General features: G+C 37.6%; 2 protein-coding genes across 3 annotated transcripts; both read right to left on the bottom strand.

The window, feature by feature from the left end:
* Positions 1-1,689: 1,689 nt before the first annotated feature.
* Positions 1,690-2,265, bottom strand: LOC113351407. The gene has a single exon (XM_026595399.1). It carries the CDS (start codon positions 2,263-2,265, stop codon positions 1,690-1,692), a length of 576 nt encoding a protein of 191 aa, XP_026451184.1.
* Positions 2,266-4,482: 2,217 nt separating this feature from the next.
* On the bottom strand, positions 4,483-9,420 carry LOC113302340 (exosome complex component RRP42-like). Of its 2 annotated transcripts, none has more exons than XM_026551250.1 (9): positions 8,686-9,420; positions 8,362-8,437; positions 6,589-6,747; positions 6,430-6,486; positions 6,180-6,272; positions 5,647-5,725; positions 5,383-5,507; positions 5,065-5,208; positions 4,483-4,961 (listed from the first exon to the last, which is right to left on the bottom strand). In XM_026551250.1, the coding sequence occupies exons 3-9, from the start codon at positions 6,712-6,714 to the stop codon at positions 4,725-4,727; spliced, it is 861 nt and encodes a 286-aa protein (XP_026407035.1). In that variant the 5' UTR covers positions 6,715-6,747; positions 8,362-8,437; positions 8,686-9,420; the 3' UTR covers positions 4,483-4,724. The 2 variants fall into 2 exon arrangements, with proteins under 2 accessions (XP_026407035.1, XP_026407044.1); XM_026551259.1 differs by having other exon boundaries at positions 8,362-8,398.
* Positions 9,421-16,710: the final 7,290 nt, after the last annotated feature.

Genomic DNA, 16,710 nt, shown 5'->3' with positions numbered 1-16,710 from the left:
GCTGTAAAGACATCACCTGTTAAAGGCTCTAAATACCTTATAATAGACGGTGAATCAAAACCAACATAAATACCAAGGCGACGTTGTTGACCGAATTTAGTGCGTTGTGGTGGTGCAATAGGCACATAAACAGCACAACCAAAGACACGTAAGTGCGAAATATCTGGTTGCTTCCCCAAGACAAGTTGTAGAGGGGAGTATTGATGGATAGCAGTTGGTCGAAGTCGGACTAAAGCCGCTGCGTGCAAAATAGCATGTCCCCATGCAGAAACTGGTAATTTAGTCCTCATAAGCATGGGTCGAGCAACCAACTGAAGATGCTTTATAAAAGACTCAGCTAATCCATTCTGAGTGTGCACATGTGCTACATAATGCTCGACATCAATACCAACTGAAAGGCAATAAGCATCAAAAGCCTTAGATGTAAATTCACTAGCGCCATCAAGCCGAATGGACTTAATAGGAAAGTCCGTAAAATGGGCTCGCAACCGAATAATTTGGGCAAGCAGTCTGGAAAATGCGACATTACGTGTTGATAATAAGCAGACATGAGACCACCTAGCAGATGCGTCTATCAATACCATAAAGTATTGAAATGGTCCACAGTGTGGGTGGATAGGCCCACAAATGTCACCATGTATCCTCTGTAGGAATGTTGGTGACTCAATAATAACTTTGGTTAAGGATGGTTTTATAACCAGTTTTCCTAGGGAACAAGCAACACAATTCACATCCTTACTTAACAAAAGCTTCTGGTTTTGTAACGGATGTCCATGAGCATTTTGTATTATTCTACTCATCATGGTAGAACCTGGGTGTCCAAGCCGGTCATGCCAAAGCTTGAATAATTCAGGGTCATTAAACTTCTGGTTAATGACAATATGAGATTCGACTATTCGAATTCTCGTAAGATATAACCCAGAAGAGATGGCCTTAAGCCTCTCCACAGAAGCACGAGGCAGATGAAGTAATATACAGGTACTCCATATTATGCTCATCCACTGTTTCAAGGTGGTAACCATTACGCCGAATATCTTTAAAACTCAACAGATTCCTTTGGGATCTGGTAGAATATAAGGCGTCTTCAATAATTAATTTTGTACCTCCTGGTAGAATGATACACGCTCTTCCGGAGCCGTCTATCATATTACTCGAACCCGAAATGGTATCCAGATTACCTTTAAATCTCTTCAAGGTTATAAAATATTTATGGGTTCGAAAAATTGTGTTTGTTGTTCCACTGTCAACCAAACAAACATCTCCATCGTCCATTTTGGATAGATTACTTCTGGAATCCATATCCTTCAACACAAATAGACGAGAGAAAATTAAACAACAATACTACCAAAATGTCCACTTATATTACACCAAAAAAATGTGGTATACATCACCAAAAAGAACACACCCAAAATTACAACAAGAGAAAAAAAAACATACAGAAAACACAAGGAAATATACTACAGGGCATAAGGAAGAAACAATTCTACAGCTCATCAAAAGAAAACTGACTAGGATCGCCACTTTCAAGGTTGACGAGATAATCAGATACATCCAAGTGGGTATCACTGGTACTGGGGGCACTGGCTTTAATTAAATTTGTTTCTATGTCTTCGGCAGGTCGCTTCAGGGACGCCTGATAGAGCCTAACAAAATGTTCTGGCGTACGACAGGTACGCTGCCAGTGATCAGTTAAGCCACACCGATAGGTTGACTAGAAGAACCCTTTCCCTTTTCTTGCTTCGGTTCCTTTGGTTCCGCAATTTTTAGCGGTCGTTGGTATGGCTGGTAACGGACACCCTTTCCTCGTTCATTTTTGTGGCCCCCACGTTGGTTTCCTTTACCATTTCCATGTTTGCCTTTGTTACCATGATTATTTCCTCGTCTAAAATGCGTAGCAGCGTGTGCTTCAGGCACCGCTGCGGAACCAACAGGACGAGCTTCATGGTTTCTTAACAAAAGCTCATTATTCTGCTCTGCAATCAACAAACAGGAAATTAGCTCGGAATATTCTGTAAATTTACGCTCTCGATATTGCTGCTGCAGGAGCACATTCGAGGCATGAAAAGTTGTAAATGTTTTCTCTAACATTTGTTCGTCGGTGACATTTTCCCCGCACAATTTTGATGTCGAGGTAATTTTAAATAGAGCAGAATTATAAGCTGCCACTGATCGAAAATCTTGCAGCCGCAAGTTCAACCAATCATTCCGAGCTTTTGGAAGTATGACCAACTTCAGGTGGTCAAACCGTTTTTCAGACAGTTCCATAAAGTAAATGGATCTTTAACTGTCAAATATTCCCTTTTTAAATCATCATGGAGATGATGGCGAAGGAAAATTAGAGCCGTAGCGCGGTCCTGGTTGGACGCGTTGTTTCCTTCCATAATAGTATGCCCGAGGCCTTTAGCTTCCAAATGAAACTCGGCATCAAGTGCCCAAGAAATATAATTATTTCCTGAGATGTCAAGACCTGCGAATTCAAGTTTCATTAGATTTGCCATTTAAGAAAAGTATTCAAAGGAACAACAACTACCTATACTCCCTGTATTTTAGTTGTTGAACAGTAGTAGCTTGGCCGTCGAGCGTCGGGAGCGATTCGTGCTGATAACGTGTTAAAAGTTCTTTCGAATCAAGGCCAGCAAGTTAGTAATTTGCTAGTCTGTACTTTAGCTACTAGTGGAGCTATTGTATACAGTGATACAATTGTACGGGTTTTAGTACTTCTAAACTAGACGTGCTATATACTAAAGTCAATTAACTAGTAGCTAGCTATATTCTTTAGCTTGAGCACATGTACATAAAGCACTAACTGATACATGGTGAAATGAGGAAGTGAAATGTTATTCTGTTTTCTGTTTTTCTTACAAGCACGCACCAACCAAATATACATAGGGTCTATTTATAGACTTGTTGTACACGATGTGTCAATACAAAGCTGTGACACCCATAGGACAGGTGTTATTATCATAGGCTTAATACTACCGTTGCAGGATAAGTTTGACCCCAAATATTAAGCCGGTGAAATTGATATTACGTCGGGTGTTTTTCCGATTAATTTAGATGGTGGATCATCCACCAAGATCCGAACCTATATCACACTCTCCCTTGGATGACCACCATTATCTGGAGCAGTAAATGGTGGGCCATCCAATACACAACATACACTGAGAAAGTTGACTTATAAAGGCATTTTATCTGGCCGTCTTGCAGAATTGCACTATGGAGTTTTGAACACTACAAGATGCTTTCCAAGGGCCTAGTTCGGTACCAAGTTGAAAAACTAACAAACAAAAGGCGAAAAGACAAAAGAACAAGATTTAAAAAAAAAAATGATAGCAAGACAGAGAACCAGAATAAGAAGGTAAGAACAAAGTAGTTTCCATTGTTGGAAGAATCTAAACAAGAAAATATATCCAGCAAGTAGACCAACATTTTACTATTTTTTATTTCCTCAGGGAAGATGACACTTCACACACTTTTATGGATCCATACTCCTGATATAGTTAAAAGGATCGACTCCCTTCCATTCGCAGTTCACCATGTATTAATAATTCTCAGCTTTATAACCATGTCTTTCCAGGAGCTAGGTGTGGCAGGCTCAAGGCAGCTACCGGCTAGCAGAAAGTTGAAAATTGAAGCTTAATTGAACATTTTGCATGAACATTTTGCATTCCAAAACCCGTGTTGACACATGCTGGAAGTGTATGCCAGTCAGACTCATCGCTCTCGCTTTTGCTAGTTGTTAAAACGAACTCTTCCAAATTTACATAGATTCACCAAGATTTTAGATGCATAAACTACAGTGAGATCTTCTTTTTTTTCTTGTGTAAGAACAGCCTAAGGATGGAAATTGGATAAAGATGATTTTTTTCTTCCTGCACCAATTAGTTGAAAAGTAACTAAACCAAATGAGATCCCAGGACCTTCATTTTCCCATGAAGCCATTTTAGTGATGGAAACAATTAGGCCACGCAAAAAACACCTGCAAAAGCAATAGCTTCTGTGATCAAAGATATGACCACTTTCTACCTTTTCCTTAACAATCAGAACAAACAGAATTGCTTAAAACTCAAGAGCTCTAAGACGGAAATCTTTCACACTTGCTTCAAATAATCTACAAATGTAGGACACAAACTTTTGCAGCTAAGTCTGGCCTGTCAGAAACAATCAGGTAATGGGTCTTCATGATCTGTTCCGCCACTTCAGGCCATGTGACCAAATTTGTGTCTACCTTGAGTTTGGCTTTTGCAGAAAAGAATCAAAAGATCAAACAAACGAAAAGCTGAAGAAACCTGAATAATTTGTGAAATTTATGGATAGAAGCTAAAAAAGAAAAGAATAATGCATGTAAACTGAACATAGAAGTATTTAAACATCAGCGCACCGACGTTCATCCACAGAGTAGCAACATGCAGCATATTCATGAATCATAATCGCCTGAATAACTACAATAACGATGAAAATAAAGGAAAGGTACAGAACATATAGGTAAAAAGGTAAACTCCATATAAAGCATTTCAATTTCTCCTTCCCTTTTCAAGTTAATGCAACTAGAGATGCATCAAAAAAAATCCCATTAACTGAATCAGGGAGCTTCTCAAAAAAATGCTCATTTCCATACAGATATGGTCAAACCGAAACCTACAGAAGTTAGTATAACCTAGCTATCATCTTTCCATCCCTGTTTAATGTAACGATTACAATACATTGCTGTAAAATACTAATCACTATTCGGTTTCACAAGCTTCTGCTGCAGAAATTTTTGAATCCAATTCCATCATTAGTTGTTCACTTACATGTTTACCAACAGATATCATGTCAAGAATCACACTTGGATCTAAACCTGAACCTCCACGTTTCGTCAAGCCACATATATTCCCATGCTTGTTGATGGAACAGGAAATTGCAGAACTCATTTGGGATTCCTCTTCCGAGGTTGCATCTGCAATGTAATGCCTACCGACCTAAATTGCCAATACAAACAAAACAAGAGAAATTAATTTAAGAAGATCCTGTTGTATTTGCATTTCAATAACATTGGCACTATTATTATGGCTTCCAACTCACCTTTGTCAAAGTTACTATGACGGGCACTCCTGAAGTGTCAAACTTGAAAAATTCTTCGTCACTTATGTCAACCTCTGCTGGTTCCTCAGGAGATGTGGCAGCATTAACATTGACCTTCGGAATGCCTGTATCGCTCAAGGCAGCCTAGGAAAACCATAGAAAGATCTTAATCAGATTTAGATTACAAAGGTGATAGACTATATATCGTGTGTATACTAACTACATGTAACATTATGGAATAATAGGAGAAACAGAAAGTAGAAAAATAAGGCAAGTGGATTCGTCTCATGTTATTACCACAACGGTACTAATAGTTACCTTGATGGCAGCACCTAATACATCCAATAAATTCCCGTCTGAACTAAGTACAAGGCCATCTATATAGAGGTCCCAACATATCTTCCCCTCCACCACAATAAGAGATGATAGATTGATTCCAGCTCCTGGGAGGCGTCCACATATGAGCAAAAACCAATATGATAAAAAGATTATGAGAATATTTTATTAGGAGTTTTCCTGTTCCTCCAAGAAGATTTCCCAGAAGCTAACTGTTAGTGTTTTCACCACAATGTGTTCTCATACCTGCTCCACTTTTACCACCCAAAAAGCTTCTCTGAAGGGCAACTGAGAGCTCCACTGACAACTCTTCACCTCCTCTGCCCTGTTTAAATGCATATAAATGATTCACTACGTGCAGACAATACCGAATAGCAAAGTACGTTGTTGGGCACCACTAACAATTACATATTACTTAATAAATTTAGAGAAAAGGAAAGTGCAGTTAGAGTTAGAGCAATCTCATCCAAGCTTAAAACTTAATATATGTTTTCCGGACTTATAAACACTACGTATGTGATCGACACTAAGAAAATAAAGGTGGTAATCTGTTCTCCAAGGGGAGAATTAAAAAGACAGATTATATATCTATCCAAAATGACTCATCAGTGAAAACACAACACTTTTTTAAAAACGAATAAGCATTTGGAAAGATGTGCTATGTATAACTTATTTTACTACAGAGATTAGTTCTATATGATGAATTAGTTAATCTTCCTTATTTTGATGGAAAAAATATAATCAACCACATGATAGAAACCAAATAAGAAGCCACCAACCTGAAACATGGGAGCTGCTGTAGGGCTACACTCAACAAATATAGAAACTTTTCCTTTGTTAGGTTGAAGCGGATTAGGCTTACTAAGTTCTGCCTGCAATTGGAATTAATTAACGTGGCCCATTAGCATTGGCAAAGCAGATTACTAATATAAAGTTAAACAGATATGAAACTTCCACAACTAAACTGAAAAATAGTTTCATTCATTGTCATGATTAAAGCTCCATCGATAGACCGGCAAATGTGCATACCTTGACACTGGCAATAACTTCAGTTGCACCTACCCTAACGCGTGCGGAACCATTTGCCTATAACCAACAAAAAAACATAAATATTCAGCACTCGAGAAAAATGAAATTCGAAGACATCAACTGTTTTATAAATGTTGAAATGCACAAACTTTGTTATACCTGAGGGATGACTCCAGTTTCAATAGAAATGGGACGATACGTTAATCTTTTACGCCCATCAGATCGGAGATCTTGAGCAATCCCGCCTTGTATGAAATGTTTCTCTCCAGATGATAATCCCACCATTGCTATAACAATAAAAATGAACCCTAGAATTTACTGCACAAAAAACTAAAAACCATAAATGCCTGTTTGGTTTAGATTTCAAAAAATGTTATCCAATTCTGTTTTCAAATATTTACAGGAACAATTCAAAAATATGTTTTGTGTACATTGTTTTTAAAAAAAGTAACTTCATGTAAATAATAAAAACAACAAAATGAACCACAATCCAAGTTCTAAAGAGCAATGGCAGTGATGATAGAGCCACATTATGTCAGTTATGTCACTCTTATCGTGTTCATCAGCTCGATAAATAAGATCTCCCCTACTGAGGTTATGCTCAACAAGTAGAAATGGTAGTCATCCTGCAGTATTGTGTTGTTGGAAGTCTACGACAGTACTACTTATCACATTAGTAATGAGACGGAGAAGAAAATAAGTAGTAGATCAGAATATTATGATAATGGTGCTGATGCCATCAAATTCCGCTTATTCTCTTCTAACAATGACTTTAAATTACTACCCGCTATTAGTGCCACTATGGCGTCTATTCCAAATTAGAAGCTCTTCCCATGCGAAAAATGAAAATTCTGCGTTTTTAAGAACAGCCACAAATTGCTCCTCGCTCTATAAACTAGGGAAAATGGGAAATGGACAGTTAACAGAAATTTCATAGATATAACTTTAAGCAACCTATGTAGTTAGATGGCTCATCTGCCTGCTGCACTTTCTAAATTGTACTACTTTAGTTGAATACATGATTTGATAACCTCAATAACAGTTTTATCTAATTTACCAGGAAAGTAATACCAACTAATTTACTACAACAAGCGAAGACTAACTTCATGCAACATTGAGGAGCTAATGATCACTTACAAATATAAATTTTATATGCAAAGATTAAAAAATAGCAGTATATATTCCTGCCACCCACTAACTTAAGTAACAGAGACACAAACAGTAATGAAAAGATATTATTCATCCAATTCTCAATGAGAATAAGCAACTCCACTTTGCCTTTTCTTTATCATTATCCCGTATGAATCCAAATGAGGGGTTGGTTGGTTGATGATCAATATCTTGAATTTATTACATATAATGTATTAGAATTTTGGGCAATCCTTGAATCCATCAAGTTAAATGTAAAACATCGTCTTTTGTTTCATCATACCAAAATTAGATAGCATAACAGTTTGGATTCCAATTATGAACTACAACACTGCAATTGAATGACCAAATAGAAGTACAAATGCACAACACAAAAGAAAAAAAAACTAAGCTAGCTGTGAAAGCCAGCCTTTAGACAGATGAGTAGACTACAAAAGATAGCCTAGTTTTATGGCGATTGCAAGGGAATCTGTATGACCACGAGAACCCTTATAAGATGAAAACTATTCTCTTATCTAGATACACCATGTGCATATAACAAAACATCAGTGAAAAACACCCAAATTTCTTTTTTAATTTTTGCTAAAACATTAACTTAAAAAACCCTACCTATACCATAACACTGTTTTACAAACCCTAAATGCTTTCCAATAGAAACCATATTCAATCATATCTTAATTGGGATTCTTATCAAACACAAAAATTTAGCAAACCCTGGTATTCAGATTCAAGTAAACCCAACAACCCAATTTCAAGGAAATTAAAAACTGACGGAGACCATACCTTGTTGCAGATAAGGAGGCACTTCACTTCTTCCTTCCTGTAGCTAACTACTCTTTAATATGAGATTTAGGGTTTACTGAAAAAAGAAAATATATATATATATATACAAAAAGAAATTTTTAGGTATTCAGTTTTCTGTTTCTGGAAACTGGAAGTTATAAAATCCAGCGAGAAGATAACTGCACAACATTAACCAACTACGAACTCATGAAATTGCATCCATCAGTGAGAAAATATACTAATAGGTCGAGTTCCAATTAGGTGCCATTAGGGAAAAGAAAGGTTTGAGATTTCAAAGAACAATTAAAGAAAATAATACTTCACCTAATTCACAGAGAAATTTCTGAAGGCGAACAATGATTCTTCTCTTGTTTTCTCTCTTTTTTCCTTCCGTCTCTCCCACTCATAAACCCCACGCCTAAAACCTTGAAATAGCTTCACCCCAATTCGCAGAGGAACAAAACATAAGAAAAGGATATTCCACCCAACTATTTTTGTATTATACGCCTACGATTAGAGCTGCACATGTGTCGGGCGGGTCGAGTTTCATCTAACACCAACTACCAACTCAGCTATAGCGGATTTTTATTTTCATAACCAACTCCGCCCGTTCAATTTACGGGTCAATCGGTTTTGGGTTTAAACCCAGTTCATGTGACAGAAACCATGTGGTTCTTTGTATTAAGAAACGCCAATCTCATTCTCAGTTGTTGTAAAGAAGATCTTGTGCATTTAGGGTTCGCGCAGATGTATCTTGGTGCCTTCTGAACTAGGATTTGCATAGAGATGGTTGTAATGGGTGTCAAAGAACTCAGGTACTATAATTGATCATGATTTTTAAAATCATCAGCACAAATGAATTTTAGTACTTAGTTCTTGGAAGATTATAGCAACAAGATCGACTAAATACACTTAAACACCTCTCTCTCTTTGCTGCAGAGAAGTAGTTATTGAAAAACGTTTAAAAACAAAATAGATCACCAAATCTATTGGTCAAATTCTAGCTATTCATCTTCTTTCCCTTCCCAGATCGGGTGATGGAACTCCCTCACTAGAGAAATAGTGAACTACTGCTACGGTTTTAATTAGTGAAGGGATGGGATTAGTTTCTATCACTGGACTATATTTACGGGGTTTTCGGGTGGGTTTGGACGGGTTTCATCTAATAACCAACTACCAACCCATTTATATGGGGTTTTTATATTCATAACCAACTACCAATCCGCTATGGGGGTTCAGTTTAAAAACCCACGGGTTCATCGTGTACGGGCGGGTTCGGGTAAGTCGGACTGGTCTTGTGCAGCTCCACCTACGATAATGTTCCAGCATTTTCGACTTTTCGGTCCATTGTTTTATCAAATTTTCAGTTTGGATTGGGATATACAATTTCAGAATAACTTGTGAAAGTAAAAAAATAACTTTTTGTGAAGCGAGCTTATGACATAACCCCTTCTGTTTCTAGTATCCAAATACCATATACGGAAAAAAAATTCTTTTTCTTTTGGAAACAGTTCAGGCAATCCAATTGGGATGCACAAAAAAAGCAAAAGCTAGTGGTTCGCTCGTGCTTAGCATATACACAAGTTCATCATCCCATAAAATTATACAATGTATCTATTGGTTAATTACACTTGACATTTTTGGGATAGTCAATAATAACTTAGACCCGTGAATCTTTCAATAAGTCATTTCTAGATTCAACCAGAGTTTGTATTTTTACTCCATATACGCATAAATAAATGCTTCTGATGAAGTACTTCCTCAGTCTTTTGATCATAATTGCATGGACGCCTTAGAGCAACTGCAATGGACGAGTAAACCCAAATTTCCAGTTGAGTGGGCTGGCGTAGTGGGACGGACCATCGATCAAAATTTGATCAAAGAGTAAAATCCAGACCAAATTTGATCTGCGATCAAGACCAAATCCAAATATAGTCGGGCGTTGATATAATCTCCGCTACACATCGGACGTTGATATAATCTCCGCCATTCATCGGGCGTTGATATAATGTCCGCTACACAAGGGGCGTTGATATAATGTACGCCTGAAACGGGGCGTTGATATAATGTACGCCCGATGGGGCGTTGGTAAAGATAACGCGCGAAATGGGGCGTTCATATACTTAACGCGCCACTTTCACAATTTATGAAACTTGCATGGGACGGGCTTTATACCTCCGTCCCATTTATTTTTTTTTTGTTTCTGAAGCGTATACTATACCAACGCCCCACTCGCGCGTTATCTTTACCAACGCCCCACTCGGGCGTTATCTTTACCAACGCCTGATCCCAGGCGTAATGTTTATCAACGCGCGACCAAATATACTCTTTTCCCACTACGCCACATGACGGACTAAACCCAAATTTGGTCTTTTTTTTTAGTCTTTGGTCTTTGGTTATACTCGCACCACTGTGGACGCTCTTAGAAGCCTGTCTTATACTTTTTTTTATTTGTACTTTAAGATATACCAACCCAACGTATGACTGGTATATGTTGTGATTAATCATTGAAGGACAAGGTAAATAGATGATTGAACACAACAATAACCCACACAGTCAAAGAGTTTCACTTATATTTATTTATTTTTTAATTCATTGGTCCCTCTCTTTTAGGGCTGCACATGGGCGGGTATGGGCGGGTATAAGCTAAAACCAGCCTCGCACCCACATACTGCGGGTTTTTTCTTCATAACCAACCCCGCACCCACTAACAACGGGCGGGTTTTGTTACCCGCCCGCTACGGGTTGGGCAGGTATGGGTTTAAACGAGTTTAAACCCGCTTTATATTCAAGTATTTAGAGTAACTTCTATTCTCCTTGATTAAGTGAGAAAAAAAACCAAAACCCCCAAAATATTCATATCTAGGAAGTTCACAGATGAAGATTAAGTGTTGAATCTGTTGATTTTTCGATTGTTGTCGATTTCTGGTGAAGATTCGAAGTTGTTGTTGTCGATTTCTGATGAAGATTTCTGGTAATTGTCGTTCGTAGGTGAAGAAGAAGAACTGAGGAGGAAGAAGAGGAGAGGCCGAACAGAGAGAAGAGTGTAGAAAGTGAATGAGGGTTATCAGTTATCCTATCTACTAGTATTAGGGTTTCATAATGGACGATTAGGATTAGTTTTATCTAATGGTATATAATCTGCGGGTTTTTTGGGCGGGTATGGACGGGTATTAGCTTAAACCAACCTCGCACCCACAGACAGCGGGTTTTTTTTTTCATAACCAACCACGCACCCACAACGGGCGGGTATGGATTAAAAACCCACGGACTTAGCGGATACGGGTGGGTTTGGGTATCGTGGACGGGTCTTGTGCAACCCTACTCTCTTTCAAAACTACTAGATATCTTTAAATAGTGAAGAAACCTTAATATTGCTCTAACTTCCATCACCACCCTATACGTGGTTATAACAACACTTTCCATTAAAATAGTCAATTAAAAACTAAACACGGGACTAATGAACTTTCGAATATTATTAATTTCCCAACAAACTCTACTCCACCCCATAACTCATATAAGGGTTGCCCATAAGAGGTCCATGACATTATCCCCGTCTTTAGATCACCCTTGTCCTTATGGATGAAAGTAGTGAAAGTGAGCTTCCAAATTTGCCACATTTTCCCAAGTAGCATCAACAGGAGTCGTATGAGACCGTTGAACCAGTTTTTGAGGAACATAGTGATGACCACAAGTTACCTGTCGTGTGCCCAGTATTGTGAGTGACAGTCGTACAATTTCTCTATCATTATCAACTTGTGGCAATATAGGGATAGTTGTTGTAGCAAATCATATCTTCTTCTTCAGCCGAGAGACGTGCAAAACTCGTTGTATCTTTGATCTGGCAGGAAGATATAACTTATAAGCAGCTTGACCAATTTTTTCGATAATAGGAAAAGGTCTATAGTAACGAGATGAGAGCTTGAAATTTGTTCGTAAATCTAAGGAAAATTGTATGTATGGTTGAGATTTAGGTAAACTGAATCATCGACTTTAAAATTTATGTCAAACCTCTTCTTGTCTGCAAATAGTTTCATCCTCTCTGGTGTGTTATGTAAAAATTCGTTCAAAAGATCTAGTATTGCATGTCTTTGCTGTAAATTATCTTCAGCAACAGCTACAGAAGTAAGAGATTTATTAGGAAAAGCTAGATGGGGAGGGATTATCCGTAGAGAGCTTTGAAGGGAGTCATTTTCAAACTGGTATGATGATTGGTATTAATCAAAATTATGTAAGCGGGAGCCAGTTGAATCAATTTTTGGGTTTATAACTTATCATATGCATGTTGGACAACCTTTCAAGCGAGCATTTACTCTCTTTGCTTTTACATTTTGTTAGAGCACTGCTCGGTCAAACTCGCATGCGTTGCTATCTCAAGCATGTTGTCAATGTTAGTGATCAAAACTATAAGTCTTGATTTCTAGTCTCTTATAGCTAAGCCTCGGACTAGGATAGTAAGTGTAGTTGAGCTCAAGGACTTCATGGCGATTCATCATACAAGTAGAAGATATACTCAAGGAACCGGTGGAACTTCTCGACAAAAAGGTATGTGGAGACTTGAACTTATCTGTCACTCAAAAGTCTATCTATTATATCTCCTACTCTTTGAGACAAAAGTTGTATGTTATATATATAGACTAGATCATACACATTTGGTATTTTGAGCCGAGTATACCTCGCCTATCTATATCCCGAAATATGTGTTGGTAAGCTTTTCGCTTCGACCAAGTTTATCTTTACCTAGTGACGAAAGTCATGAATGTTTCAATCACTTTGAAAATTTATTTGACGAGAAATAGTGTAACAACCATATAACTTCCTCTAAGAATGTTTCAATGATTGGAATGAGAGTTTAGATTACATGACCAATGGATTCCTTGAACCGAAGTTTTCGAACTTTGTTAATCAAGGGAACCGGAAGTATGGCAAGTGTCAAGTATGCGAACTCAGTCCGCGAACTGCCGAAATTCTCAAACCCGAGAATTTCTGTTGGAGTTGAAAAACTACTTGCGTGAGCCAAGTCCGCGAACCCAGTCCGTGAACCGGCGTAGTTCTCGAACCCGAGAATTTCTGCTGGAGTTTGTAAACTCTATCCTGTGTCTTAAGTCCGCGAACCTAGTCTGCGAACTTGAGAAGGTTATATATCTAAAGATGATTTCTGAACTTAATCTTAAAATACCAAGGAATGATTTGCAAACCGTGGCTATTAAATTTCATGAACCGATCATCTTTGCTTCAATTGTGTCTTGTGTAGTTACATAAGATTTCCTTGCAATTGAACAACTCTCTTAACTAGTTCGTTTGAGTCAATTCAACTAGTTATGGTGAAGAAGAACATGGTTGGTATGAAACGCTCATATGGTTAACCTCTTTGGGTAGACTATTGTTGAACCAACAATGTACATGTTTGGGTGCGGTTAACAAACCTAGAAGCGTACAGTCATTTGTGTATGACAAGCTAAGTTTTCGATCTAATGGTTGAGAAATATTAGCTTGAATCTAAATCAGGTTTTTATCTAACGATGAATATTGATTGCTTTGTAACTAAGGCAAAACCCTGATTTGAAAGGCTATATAAAGGAGACATCTAGTATTATGCAAAACTAATCCCCACACCTTGTGATACTAGTTTGCGTGCTAGAGTCGATTCTCCTTTAACCTTGGGTTTTCTTCTTCTAAAACCAGGTTAACGACTTAAAGACTTCATTGGGATTGTGAAGCCAGACCGATACTACTTTTATTGTAGTTGTGTGATCTGATCTTGCATCTTCTATCGTAACAGTACAATCATATTGATTGGCTTGAGATCGTGAGAGTTCTCCGATAGGCAAGATGTAAAAAGTAATCACAAACACCTTCGTCTCATCATTTGTGATTCCACGACATCTTGTTTCGCTACCATACAATTAAGATTGTTGTGAGGTGATTGATTAATCTAGGTTGTTCTTCGGGAATATAAGACCAGATTATCAATTGGTTCATGTTCACCTTGATTATTATCAAAAGACGGAACAAAAACTTTTAGGTTTTTTTTGTGGGAGACAGATTGATCCTTTGATAGACTTGTCTGTGTGAGACAGATTTTTTTATTGTTAAAGCCTGCGATTTTGGGTCGTAGCAACTCTTAGTTGTGGGTGAGATCAGCTAAGTGAATCAAGTGCGCAATATCCTGCTGGGATCGGAGGCGTAGGGAGTACAACTGTACCTTGGATCAGTGGGAGACTGATTTGGGTTCAACTATAGTCCAGTCCGAAGTTAGCTTGGAGTAGGCTAGTGTCTGTAGCGGCTTAATACAATGTGTATTCAATTTGGACTAGGTCCCGAGGTTTTTTTGCATTTGCGGTTTCCTCGTTAACAAAATTCTGGTGTCTGTGTTATTTCTATTTCCGTATTATATTTGTTTATATAATTGAAATAATACAGGTTGTGCGTTTGAATCAATCAATTGGAAATCCAACCTTTGGTTGTTGATTGATATTGATTGATCCTTGGACATTGGTCTTTGGTACCGTCCAAGTTATTCCTTTTGTTTGATTAGGACTCGCTGATTTCTATTAGCTTGAGTAAATAAAAACAATAGAGAGATATTAACTCCTTGAGATACTTTTACCTAGATTGAGTCTGACTGTCTAGTTGATTCTCTAGAAAGTGTTTCGGAGTTAGTCCAAACAGATTGCTAAGCGAAATATTGGGTGGTGTTGTTAGACCCCCGCTTTTTCAAAAATGACCCTACAGTTAGCTGATAGTTCTGTTAAAGCACCTCTTTGCTTCATAGAGGATGTTCTGATTGAGGTTGACAGGTTCATTTATCCAGTGGATTTTGTTGTTCTAGATACCCAACATGTTCATGGCCCGAGTGCTCGAATACTGGTGATTTAGGTCGCACATTCTTAGCCACGTCTAATATTGTCATCAATTGTAGAACCAGACTTATGAACATATCCTTTGGTAATATGACCACTGCACCGAATGTCTTTAACGTTACTAGACAACCTTATGATGATTTAGAAGAAGTGAATGTAATTAACATTTTATTGCAGGATAATTGGGACGACACTTAGTTTGATGATTTTTTAGATGAATTTGAAGATATCATTCTCTTAGATCATATGAGTGTTCAATCTCTAAAAGAAGCTCTAGAGTATTCTAAAGATTTTAAGGATCCAGAGATTCAAGCAATAATGACAGGTCTGTCGGAGAGTAATGATAACCCTAGGTTTATGGATAGTGATCTAGAGGAAGATCCCGCGTCTTTTCAGACTCTAAAGATCCGGAAATTCAAGCAATAGTTAGAGGTTTTTCTGAGAGTAATGATTACCCTAAATTTGGGGGTAATGATGGATCTTGTGATCGTCAAATCCATTATTGAATTCTCTAACTTGGGACTCGAGACTTGTGCATCTAAGGTATTACTTGAGTCTATTAAGAGTCCACAACCCGATCCTCATGTTACTGTCCAGGAGGAAATCCAAGTATTGTGGATCAATTACCGAAGCTGTTTATCGAGACACTCATACGAAGCCCAAGTGGATGCCACAGATAAACCCAGTTGTCTTGCAAGAAATTTTACATTAGGTTGTGCTTCGTCTGTTTCTTTTGTTGATCCAGTACAGTTGTCTCATAATTGTGTCATTTTTATTTGGTTTTGATGACCCATAATTGTTTCGACTCTTGATATATGATTTGAAAAGTAATTAGCCATTTTGTAGTATTTGACGTCTGGTTGAAGACTTTAAACTTGTCACTTCTTGGGAAGTAACGCATGCTTATGCAACACGGTAATATCTTTCCTTAACTCCTTTAATTTCTTCAAGTGGTAATGTTGTAGTAGTTTTAATGCGGTAAATAAGAGTTCGTTGCTTGGACTTGTAAAGATTTAAAAATAAAGATATATACAGAAAATATGTCACAAGATCAAGAGGAACCAGGACTCAGGATTCCAATGTGTTTCATATTCAAGTGGCTCAGAAAATAATCCTAGGCGATTATAGCTCAAAATAAAACAAATATTAACTCTATCTTTGCCAAATTAGATTCCAGAAAATATTACTTGTATGTTATAAGCATGGCACATCAAGAATCCCTAGGACTAAGCATGTTCCATCAAACAAAATCACAAGTAATTAATTGAAATCATAAATCAATTAAAATCGGTGCAAAAAATGAATTAAGAATTATTTAAATAACCACATGGCTGAAAAACAGCTTCCTCCATCATCCCAGTATTGGGGTTTAGCTACTCATAATAATCATGTTCTCAAAATACATACTTGATGCTCAAAATATGATTAAAAGAGTGAAAAATATAAAACAGTGAAACTACGACCCTCTATAAGCGTCCAGAGAAGA

Source organism: Papaver somniferum, chromosome 1 (genome assembly GCF_003573695.1).
Source record: "Papaver somniferum cultivar HN1 chromosome 1, ASM357369v1, whole genome shotgun sequence".
NCBI classification, from domain to species: Eukaryota; Viridiplantae; Streptophyta; class Magnoliopsida; order Ranunculales; family Papaveraceae; genus Papaver; species Papaver somniferum.
This window is presented reverse-complemented; position numbering and strand designations above follow the sequence as displayed.

Bases quoted from the DNA above. Each gene is read 5' to 3' on its own strand.
- LOC113351407 (XM_026595399.1), bottom strand. From the start codon at position 2,265: ATGGAACTGTCTGAAAAACGGTTTGACCACCTGAAGTTGGTCATACTT.
- LOC113302340 (XM_026551250.1), bottom strand. From the start codon at position 6,714: ATGGTGGGATTATCATCTGGAGAGAAACATTTCATACAAGGCGGGATT. The intron at 6,487-6,588 runs GTATAACAAAGT...TGTTGGTTATAG, and splicing joins AAACTGGAGTCATCCCTCAG to GCAAATGGTTCCGCACGCGT. The intron at 5,209-5,382 runs GTAACTATTAGT...TGGTTTTCCTAG, and splicing joins TATTAGGTGCTGCCATCAAG to GCTGCCTTGAGCGATACAGG.